Raw genomic sequence first — 13,773 nt, 5'->3', positions numbered from 1 at the left:
TCTTCAGTTAAGAAATTGAATTCCCAAACTGCCTTGAATGCTTTTGTTGGTTTTCTGTATGATTAGAGATTGTAACTCCATGCATACAATAGTGTGGTGAGGTTGCCAACATGCATATAAAATTCTGAGTGTGGCTATTATAAGAAAAAATGGCTAACTTCTGACCTCAAATTAAAAAAGTGTAAATACTTCGTTTACAAAAAAACATAAGGCATGAGTTAATCTCTTCTGTTGGGCTTGCTTTTTAGATGTTTACCTCACCCTTTGTTCATGACTAACAGAGAGGTCTCATTATTTCCACAGCAACAAAAGCAATAGATGAAATTAGATTTGTGAATGTATTTGGGAAAAGGAATAGAACCCGAGGCAGTTTGTGAGCTTGGTGTTCCGAGGGAGCAGTAGCAGTATTGCCTGCTTTCTGAGAGAAAATAATAGTATTGTCTAAAGCAAAATAATTTAGTGTTTATCCAGAGCTAAATTAATGACCTGCTTCCTTAAAAAAAAGTACCAACTCTGCGGTGCAGTGTATTTTAAGTAAAAGTACATAAGCACCAAAGGGAAGGTTAACTAACAGAGACCCATGTTTGTGCAGGTCTAGCCTCTCTCACTCTCTCCACACTTCTTCAGCACTTCATGTTAAAGCTGCTGAGGGCTGGAGGAGAGTTGCCTGAAAACTTAGTCTCTCTTCTCTCCCTTTTCTCCATAAATTCCTTTGAGAGCAGGCATAGTGCAGTGATCAAGCTGGTTTTAGTTTCGGGTGGCCAAAATCAGATTCTTCCATCACTTTTTTCCCCCCTCAAACTCCCTACCTCCTAGTTGCTAGGCAGCAGTAATAGTATTCCTAGACATGTATCTTTGGCATTAATGTCTGCTGCATTTAATTTATGCCTCCTTTTCTAAAACAACAACAGGCATGATTTAAAACTGAATGTTTTCTGGTAGACTGGTAACATTTACAGGGAGAGCTGTGGTGCTTGTCAGGAATTACTTGACATAATCTGAGGATATAGATGTACTGTATGTGGCCACAACCATCTTTCAAATAAACTAAAATAATGCAGGATTATTGGCAAGCCTTGTTGTTCGCTCTCTGTAATTCTAAATGTGATTAAAGTTTTTAGTTTCATGGTTAGTTGCTGTGCTTGGAGAGAAATTCCACAGTTGCTACTTCTAATCTGAAACCCACTTATTTTATAACAGTACCTGTAATTTCAGGTGAGGAAAAGAAGAATAATGGGTTGATTATACTAAACACTCAGTACTTTCCTGGTAGACTAGCTTATGCTAGCCACAAACATGAGTAAAAGTTCAGGTTTCTTAGAACTCATGAAAGGAAGAGGTGTTCTTCTCACCCTATTACAGTCCCATGTTACATCTTCCTGGAGACCACCAAAATTATTCAAGAGATTCAGTGATTTCAAGAGAAATTATGTGATGCAGAGATAGAGAAGCAGATTGGTACAGTTCAGAATTGGACTGTAGTCCAGTGTCTAAAAAAATGTAGTGTACATGATCTGATGTTTAAGTTGTGCACCACCAGGTATCCGTGTACAACATTATGCATATTCAAGCCAATGAATAATCAAACTAATAAAGACTATTTTATATTCCATAACTGAGATTTTATCCTGGTCATGTGTTATACAGGATCTTTGAATTCCTAGGCAGATGGTTTTGTGTTCCATTTTAGGCTTTGGAAGGTGTCTTGTGTACAAGAATGCCAAGTGTACGCTGAAGCGTTACACGAATCAGACGTTTGATAAAGTGATGGGGCCGATGCTGGATGCAGCTACCCGGAAACCCATCTGGCGCCATGAGATCTTAGATGCTGATGGTATCTGCTCTCCAGGTAGGTCAGACTGCGTGTCACTCGGGGCATGTTCATAGTCCAAGTGGAAATTAATGTTCTGTCAGTATTTCTTGTGCACCTTGTGTTGTACTTAGCATCTTGGGAGTTTTTTGTATTGAAGACAGTGGTATTGTAATGGAAAATTTAAAAAAGTTAGTTCCTCAAAGCAGCATGTTACCAGTCACTGGGGGGGACTTTTGTACAAGAAAAAAGTAGCTTTATATTTAAGTAGAAGAGTGAGTTCTTAATTATGTGAATCTACTGAAGCATTAGAATTTGTATTCTTATGTTCCCAAGCTGGCAAGCTCTTAATACTGTAGTTTTTCCCTGTTTGTCTGTCATGTACTGTTGTTTTCTTAAGGCTAAAGATAGACTCATTATTTTGACTTCATACATCAAAATCTCCTTGCAAGATGTCAGTTAATGCAGTTGTTTGAGGAAGTAAAACCTTATGGTTTTAATACTTTAGAAAGATGTTTGGGGAGAGATAAAAATAAATAGAAATGTAAAGAAAGGTGTATAACTTTTCAGTGGTAATGGATTTGAGAAAGAATTCTCCCATACTGTCATCCTTTAGTTAGAAAATGGCTTAATAGATCTGCTAAGATCTAGTAAAAAAGGTGTTTTCAAGGGCACTAAATTTAATTCCATTATAGTAACACAATTGGGTCAGTTGTGCTCTTTAACACATCACAATGGAGCTTTCAAAGTTAATTAAGAAAAAAAAGGCAAGAATCTTCTGAAGTATTAGGATAGATAGGACTGGTCTGGACTCCAGACTGAGACTTTCTCAGCATGTAGGTAAAAACCTATTTGAGATAGTTCATGTGGACAGAAGAGACACAGGCTGAAGATCAGTGTAATTTAGTGGAGGAGGTGGGAGGTAGATACTTGGTGTGCAGTTGTATCATTGGGTATCCTCCTGATCTGGTTTTCAATCTGGTTTCAAAGGGCAGGATAAGGGAATAGAGCAGGCAGAAGCTATATATGACACCAATATCAATAGAAATATGTAAATACAAGGGGGCAGAGTAGTTTTGCACAGCTTATTGTGGAATGATAGGCTGTCCCAAATTTAGGTGTGAATTTCTAAAATTTGTCAGTTCAATCATGACAAAGTGTTCCCTGTTAATTTTCTCCATACTTAGAGCAGATGACTTCAAATGCTTTTGTGCAGACTTTTGACCCAGGGTATGTTGAATAGCTGTTCTCACAGCGCACCCAGCATGCAAGCTACTCTGCTTTGGTTTACATTCAATATTTAGAAAAACAACAGACCATACTTCTTGGGCATGTTCCTTCCAGTTTGTCTTCCATCTTTTTGTTTTTTACAGCTTAGAGTGTATTTCTAACACAGATGAATTTTCATGGTGCTTTTTCTTCTTGTTCTCTGTAGGTGAAAAAGTAGAAAATAAGCAAGTTCTTGTGAACAAATCTATGCCAACTGTGACCCAGACACCTCTGGAAGGAAGCAGCGTGCCTCAGCAGCCCCAGTACAAAGATGTGCCAGTAACGTATGTTGCAATATAACTTCAGAGCTGGGCAAATTACATGCGGGAAAGTTCTCTGAAAAAATTCTCAACTCTAGAAAACTCCATTCTTCTTATAGTTATAACTATATTTGGCTGTTAATTGTTTAATTGAAGATGAAGGAATTGGCAATCTATGAGGAAGCTTTTGCTGTCAAGAAGAGCCCATGTGGAAAAAAACCCCATACCTTATCCTTTACAAGTTCAGCTTAATTCTCTGTTAGTTTCTATTGCAACTCTTAAAACTTTTCCAGAAACAGGCTGTACTCTGGAACTTGTATGTAAATATATATATAAATGTAAAATCCTTTTTCCTCTATGTAAAGTTCCATAAAGATTACAGTTTGATCAGGAGCTTACTAAGACACACATAGTTGTCTGTAACTTGTGTTTGGTTCATAGAAGTAAAACCAATGTTTTGGCTTCTTTTACTAGCTACAAAGGTGCCACTGATTCTTACATTGAAAAAGTAATGATTTCATCAAATGCAGAGGATGCTTTCTTGATCAAAATGTTGCTGAGGCAAACCAGACGTCCAGAAATTGGAGATAAATTTAGCAGTCGGCATGGGCAGAAAGGTAAAGGACACATTTAATAAAAATAAATTCTTGTTGTATATCCCTACCATATGTACATAATGTATGTTTCCATTGAATGGTTCACATCTTTTATGAATACAGTGGTAGAAGGCCATATCCCTTTTTTATGTTCACCTAATTTAGCAATGATGTTTCTGAAACAGCAACGTATTAGCAAAAACAATTCTTGGTTGATCTATGAATCTGGAAAATACAGTAGTTGCCCAGTTTAAACAAGTACAGGTTTTTGGTGTTTGGTTGGGGTTTTTTTGGTTTTGTTTGGTTGTTTTTTTTTTTTTTTTTTGAAGTCACACACAATTTGGATTTAGGTTTGTCAGTGGGTTGTCAATAGATTGGAGAGGTTCTGAACAGACAGAAAAGAAGAGAGATTAAATGGGAAGTTTTCAGGTCTGTGCAGACATTCTGCTCATAAAACAAGACTGCTGGTAGATAACTCAGAACCATGGTGTAAAAGGGAAGCAAATCAGGAACACAACTAGGAATGCACCAGCAAAGAGCAGAAAGAAAGGGGATGTTTTTAAAAATACACCTAGGACATGATCTGAAGCAACTCTGGATCTTCAGACCAAAACCTGAAAATGAGTGCCTACTAGGAAGCTGCTTGGTGCCGTGCAGTTCTCAAGTTTTAATGTTACTAGGAAAATGAAAATCAGGAACCTACTTCTATATCTGCTGAAACACAGCAGTGAACTCTGTTTCACCTGAATGTAAAAAAATATGAGTCTCAGCTCTCCTCTGAATCCCAAAGAGTTGGAAGGTGTGGAAAGAGTTTCAAGAAAGAAGTGACTGGAAACAGCCTGACTGTAACCAACTTAACAGCATGTCCTGTTTCCATTGGTGTCAGTATAGGACAGGTTTTGACACGTTCTCAGCATTCTGTACACTTGGAAAATCAAGATTTGTAGTATTTGAAGCACGACTTTATTTGTTAATGTATGTGCTATGTTATTACCTGGGTTTTATAATCTTGTTACATTTTTAGGTCTTATTTTGGCTTGAGAACATTGCTTGGTCTCTTGTCAGGTGTGATGGAAAGGTAAAGAGGTTGATATTACCAAATCCTTTCCATTGCAGCCCATACATCCCTTTCAATCTTGTCCTAATAACTCCTGGCCAGGTGTAACTGAAGTGAAAGACTGCATCCCTGTTGTGAGATGCAGAGCTAACCACTGTAATCCACATTTCTGTGGCATCCAGGTTAGGGGATCAGGACATCTGCCCACAGCAGACCTGTCAATCAGAAGAGGTAAAATGGTTGCAGAAGGCAGTAGTTGATCACAGTGACAGCTGTTGCCAGAGACTGCCTCAAGCCTGTGTGTTACCTATAAGAATAGTCAACACAGCCTTTCTCAGTACATCCAACTCTCTGCAAGATCATCTGTAATTCCACCGTGTTTTTCCACATACCCACAAAACTGGTTTTTGAAACTCTGTATTCTCAGGAAATACTTCCATTGTTTCTGTTGTTATTAAGGAAGAGAAATTCTTCTGATAAGCATTGAAATGTTTTTCCTGATTGTATTTTCAAGATGGTTATTAATCTAAAAATACAAAGCTATTCCCACTGAATTCCCAGGTGATTTAGGAATCAGTACTATTGAAAGTTTCAAAAAAGTAAAGAAGCAGCATTACGTACTTGACCTTCCTTATAAAACTAGTTCTTGCACTGCAGCCTTATAGGATATTTATGATAAGTGAAGGAAGGAAGAGCTTCAGAGTTGAGCAATTGGAATGTTCAACTGCCCCATTCTTCCTTTTCTTAGGGAAGATCCTCCTTCAGAAAGATTTTGTGTAGATTCTCTTTTTCAGTCTCATACACAATGAAGTTGTACAGTGCTTAAAAACTTAGGAGCACTGTTAGCTCAGTAACTATTTATTGATACAGTTTCAGCTTTGTGTAATTAAACCCTTCTCCTTATAAGTGGTATACAGCATTTTAGCAGCAAGTTATTTTATAATAATGCAAGCAGTACTGTGCAGGACCAATTTTCTTACTAGAATTTTTTTTGAAAGCCTTCAAATTATATTAAAGAAGCTGCTTGATTAATCATGATAAATATTTATGGGGATTTACCTGAAAAAATATAAGTAGGTTAGTTTTTTCTCCCCTAGTTTGGACTATTAATGTGCACCAATTGGAATAGTTGAACAGAATGTAAATGAACTTTTTTCATATCCTTCCAAAAAAAATAAAAAGAATATTCCACAAATGTAAAACCATGAGTGGAGTGGAAGAATGACAAAAGGAAACAGAATTCTGTCAGGCAGGCTGCAGTATGGCTTTGGCTGCTGAGGACCTTCCATATGATAAAATGCACATAAGACATCTCACAATGTAGAGCAAGCAACTACCTGTGGAAATCCCATGGTAATGAAAAACAGTATCCTTAAATGCTGTAGGAAACTTTGAGGGTACCCAAAATTATGCCTGGCATTGCATCAGGTTAACAATGGCTGGTCACCCTCTGTCTGTGCTTGGGACTATAATAATAATCATAATAAAAAGCCAAACCCATCAATTATTTAGAATGTTACTTTCAGCTTGGTTTTGGAGATGTGAGTGGGAACATTGCAACAGTTGTGTTCCAGAGTTTGCAGGGATGTGCCTGTAGCTGTCCCATACATCAATCTCTTAGTCCCTTGTGTTCATAGTACTCATAGTCCCTTGTGATCAGGGGAGTGATCATATTCCAAATAATTACATTTTACTAGGATTCATAGCCTTCCTGGCAGTAAACCTCAGTTCACTGCCCTGTAGTGCATTATAGAAAAAGATGTTACAGTAAACAAAGGAGGAATATGGAGAAGGTACATTTGATAGATACTAAGAAAAGTATACTGACAAAACAGTGCAGTTCGCTGTTTTGCAGTTTAACAATTAAATTAAGAGACCAATATTGACAATAGTAGAACTGGAGAAAAGGCATTAAAAGGAAAGGGAAAACCTAAAGGGAAAACCTCCTTTGATAGCTTTTTAACATTACATTTGGTATCATCCTCTGACATCAAACTGGGGAAGGATCAATTGTATCAGAAGAATATAGACACTCATGAAACAAAAATCATAATGCTAACTGTTTAATTTTTTCTATTGAGAGAATTTTTAATTAGCTCTGAATTTATTCTCTCATCTTAGTCTGAATATAGGCAATTATGACTTCAAGTTTAATTTGTGACTGTTAGCTTTAAGCCTGTCAAAGGCCATTTGAATATATAATGATCTTAAACTAGCACCTTGGTTCAGTGAGAAGGAGAAAAAGCATATGTCTGTCTGCATTGTCAGTCTTTTTTGTGAAGTATATTTATTTTCTAGGAATGCACGAAGATGAGATTTGATTTCATGGAATCATAGTAGTAGTGGGTTTTAAATAATTAAATATGTGCAAAATAAGAGATAGCACAAACCACATCTCAAACTTTTTGATGGTCTTTGTCTTGTATTCCAAATTGATTTGTATTTCAAAGCTCTGCTTTGTAACTGGAGCAGAAGGAAGCAGAGTAAAGGAATTAGAAAGTGTCTGGGATACAACAGATTAAATCTCACAAACCAGCTTTAGCCTTTTGTTACAGAAAAGCCTTTCGTTAAATACGTAGGTAGATTTTGTAGACCTCTGTAATAACACAGATCTATGTCACTGCCTCTGTATTTGCTGCCATGTTTGTGTCCTCTCACATGTCAACATGGTATTGGCAAGGGTCACCACTTCTGGCCTGTCCACCACACCCTTTTTTCACGTGAGTCCTTGTTTTAAGTACACTCCTTCCAAGCTGCCTGTAAAAGGTTGCCTGTCCTTCAAGGCTTTTCAGAAGGAATTATGTGGGGAGAAGGAGAAAAAAAACAAACAAATGAGGCCACCATGTTGTATTCTGAAATGCATATATTTTGCTTTATTTTCATATTCATCTTCAAACTGGATATTGCAGTAAGATCTTTGGGGCTGGACTGTCTTTGTAGTCTGTAAAGTCATTAAGCTTCTAGTGTCTCACAAATAAATCCTCTCTGGTAGTTATATGTTTATCCTGAACTGCAGAACTTTGTTTTCGCTTACGTTGCATCATATATTTTCCAGAAGGATAAAAAAACTTCTTTTGGTTAATTGTTTTGTTGTTTTAATCTTGTATTCTTCAAGCAAAGTCACTTTTCAAAGCACAGAAGGCAAAAGAATTGTTAAGCTAAAGAAGCTTCATCCGAGTTCCATACAAAGTAAATTATTATATTTCCAGATTTCCTCTTGCTTTGCTACAAGTCACAATGAGGAAAAAGTTGGGCTCCTTTGATGTGAAAAAAAGCAATATAACACTTCTCTGAAAGAACATTTCTCAGTCTCTCATGTGAAAAAGGATTAACACCTCCAACAAAGGTCCTGTAGATCACAGAACTAAGCAGCAATACTGAACAGTATTCCTGAGGAGTGGAAAAACTGTATTTAAGCAAGAGATTGTTTGAACTGGCAAACAGAAGCTTTTTAATAGCTGAAGATCTAAGATAAAGGATTAAACCTTTCTGAAGTATCTGCACTTAAACAACTCTAAGAACAAGGAAACAAGTTTAAATTCATGAAAGATGGTCTTTGTTTTCCTAAATGAACCATGTTCTTTAGTGTCAAAACAAAATCCATTCGCTGCATTATCAACTACTACATGACAATCCCTCTCATCTACCAAAGTCTGACCTTGCCTACTTTTTAAAATTTTTATTAGTTTGAGCATCTGCCATCTGCTTTCCTAACTTCACAGTGGAGATCAACTTACCTTTTTCCTTTTAATGGGCACTTGTACAGTACAGATAAGCAGAACATTTAAAATAAAACATTAGTTTTAAATGGCTACTTCTCCCCATGTGTCATTTCTCCCCAAGTCAGAATTAGTACTTTATCTCTAATAGAACTTCAGTGGGTTTATAGTAATTAAATGGTTGAAGTGGCATTAAAAAGAATTTGCTCTCAATCATCTGCAGGAATGTGAGATGATGAGTAGTTATTAGGCATCAGAGAAGGTAGGGATTTCTTACCATATTTTTATCTTCAGAAATTGAATTTGAGAAAATGTCAGAATGCCATTAAAACTTCTCATATTGTTTTTTCTATTTATTTTTAACAAAACCACTGCTTAGCTCCCTGTCTTAAGAAGAAAATTACAGCATTTTTTATCTCAAGCAGCAAACAGGTAACCTTCTGACCTTTTCAGTAAATCCTCAACTGAACTTGTGAAATTAGGGTGATTTAGCATTTTATGGCACAGAATAAAAATCTCTAATTCTGTTTCCAAATAGTGTATCCTGAACACACATTTTATTAAGCTCTTGACTCATTCAGCCATGTGTATTTTGTAAAGTTCCTATGGTTATTGTTTTACAATAGCTGCTTCCAGAAGCATTGTAAGGGTTTCAATTAATCAGCTCTTTGTGTGCTTCAGACTATGCAAATTTATCACATCAGACCATTCAGCAGCTCATGGGAAAGCAGTGTACAAACTGTATTGTCTTCTAGCACCTCCTCTCATTTAGAGTGATGTTTTTAATAAGAAAACTAATCAAGTTTACTTATGCATTATTTATCTGTTAATTTTAATTCTGTTCTTTACCTCTTATGTCAAATGGGATGTAGCAAGTGATATGATAGATCAGTGAATGATTCAATATTGAACAAAGCTTATGTGGTGCAGCACTTTTTTCTTCTAGACTTCTTTTATGCGTAGTTAGCCAACACAGTATGTAATTAGAGAGTTTTGAAACAGCTGTACATTCGTTGTTCAGCCTTACTAATTTTTGCAAATCTGTCACTTGTCCGTAACATACAGCACAGTGTTACTGCTACAACTTCGCTTAATTATGTGGTGTTGTCTTATTTCTCAAGAGTATTTCCAAATTCTGGCAAATCTGGCAAAGCTGAAAGAGACGCCTTTCAAGTCAGTTTTAGCTCTTTTACCACCGTATCATTAGAATGAGTAAACAAGCACATTTAGTAATGCACTTCTTTTTATCTTGCTGATAGAAACTCGTATTGCTGCTGCTTCTATTCACGTCGTCTCCTTTGCTCTCTAATGTCCCTCCTGCTGGTAGTAATTAGTTGTCTATATTAGGTTGTTTTGACTTATTTGATGATTTTTTTTCCCCCCCATTTGGCATGTGTGTGTGTATAGAAGGCACCTTATCGTAGCCTGGTGAAAAACTTTCCCATAGTGTTGTGTTCTGTCCCTGCCCCCTCCCGGCCGCCCCCCTTCCCCCTCTGCGCCGAACCGCGCTTTGAGTCTGGCTGCACTCGTGTTTGTCAGCAAACTGCAAAAGCAGCCACACGAAAGGTGCCAGCAATGGAAACCTGAGTTTCTCCTGATTAGGAAAAGAAACTCGGACAAAAGTACAGGGGCGAGGGGCTCTTTATGCTGTCAGTGCCTTGTGGAGGTACATGGGTTTGAGATGCTGTCAGCATTGATGCTGATAGCGTGTGTGGGGCTGGGGGCCATTGTGCATAGTCAGGGGGCTGTCATTTATTGGCTGCCATACAATAGCATTGAAAAACACTGCCTATGGCTGTTTTATACTTGCATGTTAAACCACTGTGGATGTCTGATTTAAGGTTATTCTAATTTAAACTGTTACCCTTGCATTAAGCTGCCGTGCTTATTAATCCACTTTTTTTCCCCTTTTTGATATTGTAAAAGACTTGCTTAGCATTTTCACTGATTTTCTTTCTAAAGTGACATTACAAAATAGGTACACAGAGGGGTTTTTTTCTAGAATTTAATTTTTTTTTTTTTTAATGAAAAGAAATTAGATGTAGCAAGTTGCTAGGTGCTTTCTTGCTCAAGCACATAACCATCTTGTTAATCCACATTAAAAAACACATTTTGGTTTTGGTTTTGTCTGCAGCCTTTTCTGATTGTTAGTACATGATTCTGGTCCCAGATGAGACACCAGAATGTATAGGTGAGAGTCATTCAGGCCCACTGTAATACAGAATTTAGTCTCAAGTTGTATTACTTGATTCCAGATGCAGCATATAAAAATTGTGAAAGGAAGGGAAGTGAATGAAACCATATTATTCCATGTGTCCTCTATGAATGCTGGGGATCAATTTTCATGTGATGTCTAAATCAGTAACAAACCTCTAGTAAGAGCCACAGAGCAAAATAGTCTCCTAGTTTGAGTGTACCTTATTTATGAATATTGTATGGGGTGTAGTTGAGCAGCTCATTTGTGAAATGTGGTTTGTACTTGAACAGGGTGTGGAACTTGAGGCTATTTTATATCCAGCCTCCTCTCCTTTTCTGTTTTATTGGCTAGTTGCAAGTGGTAATTCCACTTACATGGATTAATTCACTTGGTCATTTTTTTTTTGCAGCTGTTGGCTTGCCTGGTACTGTTCTGCTGCAAAAAAAAAAAAAAAAAAAAAAAAAAAAAAAAAAAAGAGTAGCAAATTCAGGCGCTTAAAGTGTAGACCTGCGAGCGTTAGTCTCCTAAAGAGCTTCTGAAAGCAAGCAATTGCAAAATAAAATCAAGTTTACATTTTGACTGAATTGCAGTTACTTACTTTTAGAAGTAGCATTGTATATAGGAAAGGTATCTTTCAGCTGTTTTAACAGTTGAAAGAACTTTCTTAAAACATAGGGTAGGAAGAAGCTTCTCTGTCCTCTAAATACATAGGCATGCTATAGATCTGCTACAGGCTCAGCAACTTCTTAAAATACAGAAGCTTAGAAGTGAGGCTTTATAGCTTTCCCTTTTTTTTTCTTTTTTTCCCTTTTTTTTCCCCTCTCTGTAAAATAGAAACTTTATAAATGGCCTAGTAAGCTTCACATTTCTGGATTCTGTCTAAATATTTTGTTTTTAACTTCTAAGCTCATTATGCTGTCTTTGTGTTAACTTGTATTAAAATCTGTCAGCTATGACTGGTCTCATAACCACAGTCAGCGGACCAGAATAAGTTAATTATTTACTTGTGTCACTAGTGCTCTTCATCTAATGAAATGCACAGCTGTGTTAGATCTGCAGTTGGGTGTGTAGGTTCTATTGTTACACAAGTCAGCGGAGGGTAGAAGCCGCTATGATGGAGAGCCCTCAGTTCTTTCTGCTGTTCTGCCTTTCTGTGTCGATTTCATGGATCTTTTATCATTCACTTTCACACAAAACAAACAACACAGTGGCTGTCTGCTATGGGAACCAGCTTGGCATATAAAAGGTTTTCAGAGCCTAAAGTAATTTTAAGTTAGCTGAGATTTAATTCTTGGCTTACAGGTGCTGTGAAGTCCAGATGCAACCTAATGCTTTCTTAGATGTTAATGCAAATAAGGCAGAATGTATGCACAATAATACACGTATAACAGAGTATTTATGTGTAAAATTTTAGGACAAAAAATGCTGTGCAAGGAAGAGATAGTGGGTTGGTTTGAGGTTTTTGTTGGTGTTTTTTTTTTTTTTTTTTGATTTTCAGCAAATGATTGCTCCTTGGCAGGGAGAGCTGGAAGGATGTTATTGATTTATCACAGTAGAACAATGAAAATTAGTTTCAATAGGTTTAAAAACAAAATACAACAGCATACACACCCTTGCCCCAGACGGTTTTTTTCTGCTCCCTTCCCCCATACTTTCCATTCTCATTCTATTAACTACTGTCCCATACACCTATCCCTGTCTTGCTTGGACAGTGGAAGAGGAGCTCCCTCCTGAGCAGACGCCGATATCCCCCTGTGAGCTGGCTGGTCGGGGGATGCCTTTTTAGGGATGTAACCAGTACCCTCAGTCTTCCAGGAGCCCCCTCCACTCCAGGACTGTTCCCAAAGCATGCTCTGGCACAGTTGTAGCAGGCTAATCTCAAATAACTTGCAGACTTTTTCAGCTCTAAGGGCTTCTGGAAGAAATTGTCCAGCTGAAACAGTAGCTTTGGTTCAAAGGAGTATGGGCTTAAGCAGCTGCATTTTAGCACCTGAATCTGAATGTTAGATCTCTTGATCATTTATAGCTGCAGTATGTTGAACTGCAGAGTTCACTATAGAAAGTTTTAAGGGTTGGAAAGAAAAATTTTTAGATGCATGATGGATATTTAAAATGAGTTTTCATGTTTCTGTTTATTCTTTCTGCAATATTTTTAGAGTTTGGAGGATTTTCTTTGTTTTATACAGAGACTGAAAGAAACTTCCAAAACTTTTAAAGGGACAGATTGTGTTAATGGACTGACAAAATAAAAGCAGTCTGTGTAGTGGATTGCACTTTGTAATTTATTGATAGCAGTCTTTGCTCAGGAAACAGATGTTACCTGAAAAAAAATCTTTGTTATTTTTTATTTTCCCCTACTTAGCTCTTCTCAGTCCCTGTCAAAGTCCCATTTGTTGTGTTTTTATTTACTGTATTTTGCAAACATACATATGATTAATAAATTTCATATCAATAGTAATTCCGTGTGTCCAAAGGCATAACTTAAGAGGACAAATTTCTGAATTATTTTCTTTCAGGAAATTATAGCATCAGCTTTAAAAACTGGGTCTCTCTTGAGATATTTCAGTCTGATTGGACAGGAGCTTCTAGTTGCTTCTGAAAATAGGATCCAAAGCTTTCTTCCCTAATTTGCTAACTCACAAATCACTGGGAGCATTATATAAGGATATGTTAATTTTGCCAGTACTGTCACAAGGGCTCTCTTCTAGTCTGCAGGTTGGGAGTACTGGTCATGGTAATGAGTCTGGGTAAAAAGTGATGCATGAGAAAGAGAGGAGGAGGAAAACACTAAAGAAAATCTGGTGATGAACGTCAGCCCTGCTGGTGGTTTGCTGTTTTGTGAATTGAAATGTTTTCTCTTCTGCA

At 37.1% G+C, this 13,773-nt stretch overlaps 1 protein-coding gene across 2 annotated transcripts in view; it reads left to right on the top strand.

Moving 5' to 3' along the window:
- Positions 1-13,773, top strand: part of POLR3B (RNA polymerase III subunit B) — a 72,233-nt gene that overhangs the window by 44,973 nt on the left and 13,487 nt on the right. For both annotated transcript variants that reach the window (XM_002196597.7, XM_072923460.1), the window contains exons 21-23: positions 1,691-1,849; positions 3,246-3,363; positions 3,814-3,956. In XM_002196597.7, coding sequence (XP_002196633.2) covers positions 1,691-1,849; positions 3,246-3,363; positions 3,814-3,956 — 420 coding nt within the window. The remainder of the gene's footprint in view (positions 1-1,690; positions 1,850-3,245; positions 3,364-3,813; positions 3,957-13,773) is intronic.

This window comes from Taeniopygia guttata, chromosome 1A (assembly GCF_048771995.1).
Source record: "Taeniopygia guttata chromosome 1A, bTaeGut7.mat, whole genome shotgun sequence".
In the NCBI taxonomy this organism is placed as follows: Eukaryota; Metazoa; Chordata; class Aves; order Passeriformes; family Estrildidae; genus Taeniopygia; species Taeniopygia guttata.
This window is presented reverse-complemented; position numbering and strand designations above follow the sequence as displayed.